General features: G+C 49.2%; 1 protein-coding gene across 4 annotated transcripts in view; it reads left to right on the top strand.

Annotated features, from left to right (window-relative positions):
• Positions 1–1,474: 1,474 nt before the first annotated feature.
• Positions 1,475–10,891, top strand: part of LMO4 (LIM domain only 4) — a 17,322-nt gene continuing 7,905 nt past the window's right edge. Inside the window, exons 1-2 of one of the 4 annotated variants that reach the window (XM_045064814.1) lie at positions 1,475–2,291; positions 5,032–5,273. In XM_045064814.1, the coding sequence (XP_044920749.1) occupies positions 5,038–5,273 (236 nt within the window). In that variant the 5' untranslated portion in view covers positions 1,475–2,291; positions 5,032–5,037. Of the gene's footprint in view, positions 2,292–4,677; positions 4,827–5,031; positions 5,274–10,891 lie in introns of those variants that run through there. The other 3 variants (XM_013056195.2, XM_045064815.1, XM_013056196.2) reach the window with 3 other exon arrangements.

The following is a 10,891-nucleotide window of genomic DNA, read 5'->3' on the forward strand; positions in this document are numbered from 1 at the left end:
TTTTAATTACTATTATACTTTAAATCATTTAAAAAATGTTTCTCATATGTGCACAAAGTGACTTGATCATAAAAATGCAATTTTAAATACCAATCAATAAAAGTAAGTCGTTTAATTTTGAGGTGCTAGAAATATAAAGAAATGACCACTCTAATTGGTATTTAAAATGTTCTCTGCTTGATGTTACGGACAATCATTACTGTTTCTTTTGCGGCCTTAATTTTGATGATTTGAAAGACAGAAATCCCCCAAACAGACACTAAAACAGTAGATGTTTAACAACTGCATTGTCTAGCCGGATTCTTCTGCAGGTCCCTTTCCTCAATCCAGCAGTACTGTATGTAATACAATATGAAAACTTATCCCACAAGGCTGGTTTTACTTAATGATACTTAGCAGAAGGGCTTTGCACTTTCATGATAATTTCCACCAGAAAAATCTCTCTGGAACTTACTAATAATAATCAGACCTAATATTAGCCTCAGATCAGAGATTTATTAAACCTATTTGGCAGAGTAGATAAAGTTGAATGACGAGGTAGTCAAGCATCTAGGCTGAGCTTGAGCCCTGGAAAGAGACTCAGGCTAGCACCCTAAAAGCATTCCTCAACAGTTAAATTTATACTAGACGTGACCTTTCTTACTCCCCAGAGGCTGTGAGATTGAGAACGTTGCAATTACTTCTCTTGCTTTCCGGGCTATGGGAAATCAGGCCTCATCTTCCACACTGGGGTGGATAGAGAGAGGGCAACACTTCCTCCCTGAAGTTTCCCTTAACTTCCAAAGTAAAGGCTGTGATCCTTATATCACTAACAATTGACAAATATCCACGAAATGCCTACTAGGCTCTTGGTTTGTACTCGGGCTCATGGGAGAGGAGGGCTCAGTGGACAGTATTTAAGAACTACTGTTCTGTCTTTCCCTTGTTAACTGAACTTCCACTAAGGCTCATTAATCTCGAACACCGTGCATTAAAAAACAAAACCAGAACCTCTTTTGCGTGCGTGTGAAATCCACCCTAAGATTTCGGGAAGACTTTTCTTCCCAAACAGGAAGAGACCCATTTCTGAGAAAGACGCGAAGTTAAGTTTCCTCGGGGACTCGCATCGGCTCTAGGGGAGGGCAAGCCCCTAGGGGCGGGCGGGGGCGGGTCCCCAGGGTCTCCTGCGAGCTGGGGGGGCAGCGGCGGCACCCCGCGCCTCGGCTCGCGCGCCCGGGCCGCGCCGGGGTCCCCGACGCCCAGGTTCCTGCCCCCCACCTGATTCCGGCCCTTCCCTTCCCCTTCCCCGGCCCGCTCCGCCGCCTCCCTGTCTCCCCCGCCCCCAGAGTCTCGTTTCAGTCATCCCTTTGTCCTTCCCCGGATTGGCAGGTTTTATTATTCCGCCTGAACAATCCGGCCGCCCAGTGGCTGAGGGTCGCTGACGTCGGCGGCAGAGCCGGGGAGTAGTTGGGATTTTGCTCTGTCAGTAACACATGTGTAAGCGCCGCGGAGGGAGCGACCGAGCCGGCTAGAGGCCAGCGCCGCCGCCGCCGCCTCCTCCTCCGAGCCGGGCAGCGGCAGCCGCAGCAGCAGCCCCGGCGGCAGCTCCGGGCAGCGGCGCAGGCTCCAGCGCGCCGGGCCCCGGCCGGCCGCAGCTCCCCGGCTCCCGGCTGCTCCCGCCTCCCGGCCTCCGCACCGGCCGCCGCCGCTCCGGGGCTGTTGTTTCTGCGACTGCTCCCCGGCCGGAGGGGCAGGAAGCTCGGCCGAGCGACCGCCGCCGCCAGCCCCGAGCGAGCGGGCGGGCGAGCGCGCGGGAGGGAGGAAGGCGGTGGAGGAGGAGGAGGAGCGGGAGGCGCGCGGGCGGGGGCGGGGGCCGCCGGGCGGGGGAATATACAAAGTGAAGCCACATTGCCAAACTTGCAGCAGCGATTGCAGCAGTTGCTGCCGCTGCGCCGCGCTTGAAGCCGCGCCGCGCGGGCCGAGGGCTCCTGCAGCTGCTCGCGCGGAGCCGGAGGCGGAGGAGAACGCCGAGGACTGAGACTGACACCCCTGCTCTCGGCCGCCTGCCACTTAACGCGGGGCCCCCCAACCCAGCCTCAGAGCAACGCGTTAAAAAAAAAAAAAAAAAAAAAGAAAAGAAAGAAAAAAAAAAGCAGCCCTTAGCCCCCTCCTCCCCTTTCCTGCTTCTGCGAGAACATCCCCTCTCCCTCCAGCTCCGCCAGCCAAGGCGCCCCTTCCTTGGAAGCCGAGCGGCTTCGCTCGCTTTTCGCCGTCGCCGCCTCTCGCAATATTGCAATATAGGGGAAAAGCAGGTAAGGGGACGGCCGGGGAGCCGCGGGCAAGGAGGGGGGAGGGGGAGGAGGGGGCCGATTTGGGCCAGGGCTGTTTTCTTTGGCTTCCTTCCCTTGACCGTCCCAAATTGCAAGTAAACAATACGTCGGCTTAGATAATGCGCGAGTCTGAAACTACCGAGGCCGGCCTGCAAGCTAGCACGGAGGGCAGCCAGCCCCGGGCAGCCAGCTTTGTAGCGGTTCCTGCTTACAAAAGGGTTCTTCTTGGAGACGGGGCTGGTGGGGGCCTTGGCTGGGGGTGGGGATATTTTCAGTTCCTAAGGGAGAGGCAGGAGGTGCTGAAATGAGGGTTGAAGTATGAGAAGTAGTGTGGGGGAAATAGTCACGACCCCCCCCCACCCCCCAGTAAACACTATTTTTGAAACAGTGGCAGAAAGGATCTAAGTGAGCAGGATTCAGTATTGCTGGTTCTTTTCAAAAATTCCTCTTGGCTTATAAGTCTTTTGTTCCAATCCAGGAGAAATCCGGTGAATCACCTAATTAAAATCAAGACATGAATTAAGCATCCATTTTTGTACTACAAATTGCCAGCGCTACGTTTGTCCCTCCCCTGGTCTCCATTAAAAAACACCAGAGACGTTGTTAAAGAGGGGCAGATTTTGCCTCTAGCTGCCAGTTCTGCTTTCTATTTCACTGACTATCCCAGGACCTAAATTGCTTGGCTATGTAATTACTAGAGTATAAGCCTATTTAACTTAAAAGCTTTCTTTTTTTTCCAACTCTAAATGAAACTTGATGAGGGCCCGTCCTTAGTTATCAGGGGAGTCAGTTTCTGGTCAGTCCTCTTGATTCATCTCTTTTAGATTTAATCAGCATTAAGGTATTGCTTGTCCTTAAGAGCTTTAGCTAATGGGGTTACTGGATGCTTTTCTCAGTGTAATGTTTCCTTTTCAAAAAAATATACATATATATTTACCTCTCACCAAAGATGGGGGCGGGGAAGAGCTTGGAATCTCCTCCCTCCCTCTCCCCTTTTAAAAAGGAATTCGGAGCGATTAAAACGTTGGGGGAAACAGTTTAAAGACCTCGGGCAGGAAATGCAGATTCATTTGGGTTAGGGCTGAAATTGTAACAAAAAGCAATTCCTCGAGTAAATGCATCAGATAAATCAATTTACATAAAGGTATGATGCATTCGGATAAATGCAATGCTAATGGGTTTTAGAGTGGTCCTGTTTCCAAAGTCTCAGGGTTTTGTTACAGCTTAATTGGTGCAGTTCTTATTCTGGTTTATTGTGCGGTCACTGGACACACGTTCCGGGACTCTTTCGGAGGAAATGTGTTTAAAACCGGCCTATTTAAGGAACCCGAGTCCTTGTTTCGTTCCCTTCCCCTGGTTTTTTTGCTGCAGCCAAGTTGGGCCGGGGACAGGCAAAGTTCGCCCTCTCCCTTCTGAGGTATCAGCTGAATGTCTTGAGCAGATAGCCGGGAGCCTCGGGGGGAGCCTACAATCTCGGCTTACAGAGGACAAAGACAAAACAGGCTGCTTAATTGGCAGTAAATAACTTGATCTTTTTATAGAATAAGTGACTGGAGGAACACTAGGACTTTATTGGACTCAGGATTGGAGGCAACAAATTAATCGGTTTAGGCTAAGCTTTATAAATTGATTACTATATTATACTCCAGTTGCTTCTTTTGACATTCATTAGAAAGAGTGGGGAATTTTTAAAAGCAGTTTTTGGTGACAGCAGGACTGGTTCGAATATAACTTGGGCATCCTTTAATAGTGCCTTCTCGCATATTATCTGTAACTCCCCCTCCCCCTTCGGAGGAACAAAGCTCTAGCATTTAAATTGCTGATCAAGGGCAGATTAGTGAGACCAAAGTGGAGAGTGTTTGTATAGGAAGTTAACAGGCATCCTAAAGTTCAATGATCTATTATTCTTGCCTGTGTCCTGAAAACCCAGAGAAAACACTCATTGATCTTCAAAATGAAATGAGATTTAGAACAATAATGGGAGATGGCGGTCACCACAATGGCATGTGAAAGGTGCTGTTTAAAATACGAAAAACCAGTTTCGCAACTTTACACACCGCACCCCCTCCCTCGCGTCCCCTCGCCTCCCCTCCCACCACCGCGCTCTCCCTCGCCCCTCCGCGGGTTCCTCCCTCCCTCCCTTTCAGAAAACCGAACTATTTCCAACTTGTGAACTGCAGCTGCACTTCCCAGGGCAGAGCTCGGGAGGGAACGTGGCTCCGGCGGGGACCGCCTCCCCGCTCCCCTCGGCTAGCTCTCGGGGCTCGGCGGGGGCCGGGGAGGGGCCGGGCGCGGCGGTGGGTGGGTTTGACCCTCATTTGCTGGAGGCGGGCGGCGAAGGAGGGAGGAGGGGGCAGTGGGCGGAGGCGGGTGCTGGGAGGAGGCGCCGCGAGGGGTGGAGCGCGCCGCCGAGCCTCGCTCTCGGAGTTTTGACAGTACCCAAGCTGAAATTGTCAGCGGCGGCGAGCGCTGGAAAGTTGAGAGGAGCTCGTGGCCCCAGAACAAAGCTTGAGAAAAGTAAACAGGCGGCTGCTGCCGGCTCTCCTCCCTCCTTCCCTCTCCCCCTCACCCTCCTGCGCGCCGTTGCCCTGCTGCTTCCTTCCAGCAGCTCTGGGGGGTGGGGTGGGGGGAGCAAGGCTTCGCTCTCGCGCGCGGCGATTGCTACTAACTTTTGCATCGCCCCTGTTTTGTCTTTCTCTCCCTGTCCCCTTCCCGCCCTCTGCAGACCATGGTGAATCCGGGCAGCAGCTCACAGCCGCCCCCCGTGACGGCCGGCTCCCTCTCCTGGAAGCGGTGCGCAGGCTGCGGGGGCAAGATTGCGGACCGCTTTCTGCTCTATGCCATGGACAGCTACTGGCACAGCCGGTGCCTCAAGTGCTCCTGCTGCCAGGCGCAGCTGGGCGACATCGGCACGTCCTGTTACACCAAGAGCGGCATGATCCTTTGCAGAAATGACTACATTAGGTAAGACTTGGCTGCTTTCCTTGAGATGGGTGAGCGGAGCAATGGCAAGGCCAAAGGTTACCAAAGATTTTAAGGAAAGGAACAGGGAACCTCTGAGGATACGTTGTAACCTTCCCCTCGAAAACCTGGCTGGTCCGATTTAAGGGGTTCGAGAAGCACGTGTTGATCTCTCAATTTTTATTAGTAAATTCACCGCAGAAGCCATGCTGAGTAAAAACTCTATCCATCTGATGGGACTGGGGCCGTTAGGTGTGCCAATGTTGGGCGCTCTACTGACCAAAATTTTAAGAGGTCTTCCCGATCTGGACCCTCAGCTAAAAAGTGGGAATTAGGCTGCTACCTTAAAGAAGGGTAGGGACCTACATAGAAACTCAAGAGACAAAAGACTACACTTACAAATAAAGTGTAGTTAGTGAGAAATGATTTGCCTTTGGTGATGGCTAATTATATTTACATAAGCACTTTTAAAGTTTTTTGAGTGGAAAACTGTGACTCATTCTTCGTGCTCCTTGTGAAAAATGCTGATTACCCATCAGTTTAAAAACTTGTAATTCTTCTCATAGTAAACTCCCTCTTTTTCTCCCCACCCCGCAACAAAACAAAAAACCCTTAGTGGTAGTGTTTTTCTTTGTATACTGTTACTTGGAGGCTTGTAATGCTCAATGTTAGTGTGTGGTTTGTGATGTAGAATTTGCAGGTTTTTCAATTGAGGAGAGTTCAGATTTTGGGGTTTTGTTGTTGTTTGTGTCCCTACCCGGGATCCCCAAAAAAGATTTAGGAAAAGAGGCTATAGAATTATACTAATCTTGCATTTTAAAGCAATGTATAGGAACATTCATATGCCCCTGTAAGCAGTCTTTTCCAACAATTTTCAGTGCAATTAATGGAAAGAATTCAGGAGGTCAGGTGCCTATAGGATCTTTTCAGGTGAACTCAAGCTACTTAAACTCATTAATTTGAAAGGAGGCATTTGAAGGATTACACATTTAATTTGAGTAAATGGTTTGATAGACTGATGCACATGAATGCTTCTAGGAGGTGTTCTGTTTCAACATCCAGTAATTAAAAAAAAGAAAAAACAAAAAACCCACACGCACACCATTGTTATGAGAGAACCGCTGATACTAGAGAACCGCTCACTTTTACGAAGAATTGCATTCTAGTTAAATTTCTGTCCTAAACCGTTTTCTTTATAGAATATTAGTAGAAAATGTTGCTCTCTTCAAGTGGGTGAATCAATGGCTGAGGTATTTTGTACAAAGTTTAGTTCCATTGTGGTTCCCTCAACTCTGCATCTAAAAGTGCAGAATATCCCAGTACAGTTCTGAGCTGTGTATGTTTACCCCAGTAATATCATTAATCTAAAATGATGGAGTAAAATGACATTTGGTTATTCCGATAATGCAACCTGTGTCCACTCTGCTGGCATCCTCAATCAGCCAAGTAAAAGAAATATAGGAAGGGAGAGGGCTTTTATTTTTAAATTAAGATGGCAGCATTAATTTCGCTAAGTGTTCTTTTAGAAGTAAATGTTGGAAAATCAGCAGGAGCATGGGTGTAATGCTTTCTGGTCCTCCTTCCAAGCAATGCCATGAGCTTTGACAGTATTGCAATTAAATAGAGAGCAAAACTGGTAAGAAGGCAGGGTAGCTTAAAGTGCAAAAATTGACAGTGCTGTTCAGATGCGGTGAATTTCACCTGGACTCCAAGTGCATTCAGAAAGCCTTCGCTTCTGATTACCACTAATTAAAAAGAAGATGGGTCCACTTGCATTCCCTCAAGACAAGTTTAGGCAAGTGGCTTTCTGGGAATCGCCTCCTTTCCCTGTTCTTGGGACCAAATATAAATGCCCATTTGGTGTTTTCAGCTGGCTTAATGGAGCAATGGAGGATGTGCGCCCAGCCCCGCGCCTTAATTAATTGGGTTCGCATTCTCACTTTCTTTTTTCCTCTGATTTTGAAAACTGGAACCAGGCTTGCTCTTGAACTAGATGCTATCCTGAGAACCTTAGCTACCTTCCGGGAGAGAGGAGTTCTCTCTCAGTACCAAATTGACCATGGCCTCCCACTCTGCTCAGGGCTCTTCAGCCGCTGAGCCCCCTCCCCAACCCCATCCCCAGGCTGAGGAGTCTCTGAGGTCTTCTTCAGAGTTCCCTCCCTCTGCGCATCAAGATGCCAGAAGGGTGGGAAGGTGAGGAGGCGCGCGGCCCTTTTCCTCTCAGCTACTCCCTCCCCAGTCCACTTGTTGGAGGAGCTTTGAATTCTGCAAGATTGGCCACCTTAGAGCCCAGTAATCCGTTTGCCAGACACCAGGTGAAGGGGATCCTCGGGCTCCTCTGCTCGATTGTGACCACAGAGCGATCTATTAAGGGGGTTTAAACTGCCTTTGAGGCGTGATCTTTTGAAACTACCAAGATACGGCTAAAGCTGCGGGGGAAAGCAGGGCCCGGAGATGGTGGTGGTGTGTGTGGGGGGTACTGCTTTTCCTTAGTCCCTTCCCCCTGCGTGACCCAGTGTCGATTGGGCAGAACTGGTCCTCTGCCTCCTCTCCCTCCAAGATTTCAGATAAAGCGGCTGCCTTGCCGCAGCGAATCCGCACAATTAAAAGCTTTAATTAGTGGCTCCTCCATTTTCTTAGTTCTGATGGGCTTTATCTAATGAGATCTGGTCTCTGGCTTAGATCTGCTCCGAATGACGTGTCCGCAATGAATGAGAGCGGCGTCGCAAACAAAACATTTAATTAACAAAATTGGCCTCTAAGAGAGGGAGGGAAAGACTGGGGGGGGGTGCTGTGGAGGGGAAGAGGGAGGGTGGATCTTAAAGGGGCCAACGCCTGCCCACCCCCGCTCCAAAAGTCGGCGAACCTTGCAACTGTCCCCTCTCCCCCTACCCCCAGCTTCCGACACCCCTCCGCCCCCTATCTCTATCCAAGCGCCACCAAGTAGCTTTCGAAACTCCGTTTCTCTTTTCCTCGAACCCTTCTTCCTCCACCTCCATCTCCGGCCCGAAGACAGGCACGGAAAGTGCTGCGAGAGGAGGAAGTTCGGAGACAGACGGGTGGGGCCCCAGGTCCGGGGAGGGCGAGGAAGCGCACCGGAAGCCCGGGTGGCGGTCCTCCGCGAGCCCTCTCTTGCTTGGGTCCCGGCTGGGGCCCGGGGTGGGCCGGGACGGCGCAGCCCGAGGCCGCGTTCGAGGCGTCCTACCGGCCGGCGGCCTCGGGCCCGCGAGGGGGCGAGCGCAGGGCGGGAGCCGCGCGAGCCTTCGCTCTTTTCTTTCCCCGGGCTCCGCTCGGGCGTTCACGTGGCGCCCGCAGCCGCAGTGAGCGCCGCGCGGCCGGGGGGGGGGGGTCCCGGGCGGGTGGGGGGGGGGGACCAGTGGTGGTTGGTGGTGGTGGGTGTGTTTGGGGAGGGGTAGCGTTAGGAACGGAGGCGCCGCCAGACAGCGAGTTCATTTCCCTGGTAATCAACAGCAAGCTGCTATATTCAGAGAATGCTGTCCCTTTAATTGAACAGGCTAGGTAATTAAATGGCACTTTTCCAATAGGACGTGCTAGGTAAATCTAATAGTTGGTTATTTAATATCACTTTGAAGTCTGCCCACTCAAGCACAATGACAGCACAGGAGCATGTGAACTATTAGCTAGGAAAAAAAAAAAAAAAACAGAGGATCTCAAAAATTAATTAAATCGCATGCAATTTAGGGGGAACGTTTATCTTGATTTGTCATAACAGAATTAATTCAAGGCCTCCAATTCACTTGGGGGCAGATCTGTTACTCTGAATTAACCAAGCGTAATTTGGCTGATTTTTTTTTTTTTCTCCCTCCCCTCTCTAATGCAGCAATTGCGATTATTCACAGCCCCCCTCTTAAGTATCAATAGCTTCTGGTGCTTTTAAGGTGCTTGGTCTCTAGTTATTCCGAAGTACCTTTAATGGACTTGGCTCCAGGCATAATTTCTGGGTTGCATTTCTTTGTTACATTTAATATAGCTGGTGCAGAATTTAGATTAAATATAGGAACCTGCTGGAAAACCAATTGCTTCTGGATCAGTAGCTGTGGATGTGCATTTTTCTTCTCAGATAGGATGCTGATATTTACTTGCAGGTACAAATGTATACCTTTCAGCCATACTTTTAGAAACGTACCTCTCCTTGCCTAAAAGCAGTTTAGAAAACAAGTTAGGTAGTGCACCATATCGTGCGTATTTGGCTTGAAGTAATAATGCATTTGAAAATAAGCCCACCTATTGGTCATTGAAGTTACTAAAAGATGCTAAGCATTATTACTAAACTAAAAATATGACTTGCTGTCCATCTCTTTATGTCAGCAAGGAGAGTTGGAGCGGAGCTTGTGAGAGCAGTACTAACACTACATGGTGTTTTTCATATAGGAGCAAAGCACCTTTAGAGTGCAGGGGTTTGGTGGGATTTCTTCCCTTCTTTTCCCTTTTCCCCATATAAGGAACCTCTTGATGTTTGTGATTGATTGCATTGCCCAAATGCTGAAATATTAACGACCTTCTTGGACTGAGGACCCAAAGAAAGGAAACTGAAACCGATTCTGTCATCACAATTAAAGACTCCCCTGGCTTTAATTAGCCTGACCTGGGGTATATCTCCCCGTTGCTTGAGTTAAAGAGAAAAGAGCCCATTATAGTCCAGTCTGAGACCGATAGCTACTTAATTGAGCACCTAAAGCCTCAAGCCTTTTAAATCAAACACTGTCCTGGACAGTCCCTCTGGTTAGATAATTAACTCTCCAGCGCACAGAAACGTTGTTTAAAAAAAAAAAAGAAAAGAAAAGAAAGAAAAAAAAACAACTTTTCAGAAAAAGGGTGGAATTCTAATGGTAACCTTCACGTCTATGGTAAAAGGGGATTAAAATGTGGATAGACGCGTAAGTTGTTCCTGCTCTGAGGCAGCCTGAAAGCTGTAGATGTGGAAAGATCTTAAACCCCATTAATAATGTTGTTCAATAGCACATCAGTGCAGGGTAGATCTTGGTCATTTTCAAACTTTGTGACTATAATTTCTGACACTTTAGGAATCCCACGATTTTGTGGCTGATTGTTCCCTGAAAGGTTATAAAAGTGGCACTGGAGAAAACAGGATGTATGAAAAGCTTTTGGATTATATACGCCTGCCCTGATGATTAAAATACACTTAGATGCTGAAGACATACAACTGACTTTACTCAGGGTGAATTGTTAAATAAATGAACACTTAGGCTGGGTAATCAGATCGGTACTGTGAAAGGGTATTTTTTGAGACGGAGTGTCACAGTGTACCTGTTGGTAGTGGCAGCCGTAATTACAGACTCGGATCCATTAAAATACTTCTGGGTTGCTGTTAGAGGATATTTGGTCCTTGCCTCTAGTAGGATTCTGTTCCCCATCCCCATTATCTGCACCCTCCCTACCTTTATCCTCAGCATGTATTCAGCCACATTGACATGTTTTTAACTTTATTTTTACTCCCATTGTTTGAATTTGGTACTCCTCCTGGGGATTGGAAGAGCCCTGCTGTTGACTATAAGCTCTTTGCCCATGGCCGTCCTAATTCTCTAGCAGTGTCCTGCCCTTCTGAGAACCCCCCCTCCCCCCTCCACCCCCGCAAGGCA

Source organism: Mustela putorius, unplaced genomic scaffold (genome assembly GCF_011764305.1).
Source record: "Mustela putorius furo isolate JIRA1106 unplaced genomic scaffold, ASM1176430v1.1 tig00003853_pilon_pilon_pilon, whole genome shotgun sequence".
Lineage (NCBI taxonomy): Eukaryota > Metazoa > Chordata > Mammalia > Carnivora > Mustelidae > Mustela > Mustela putorius.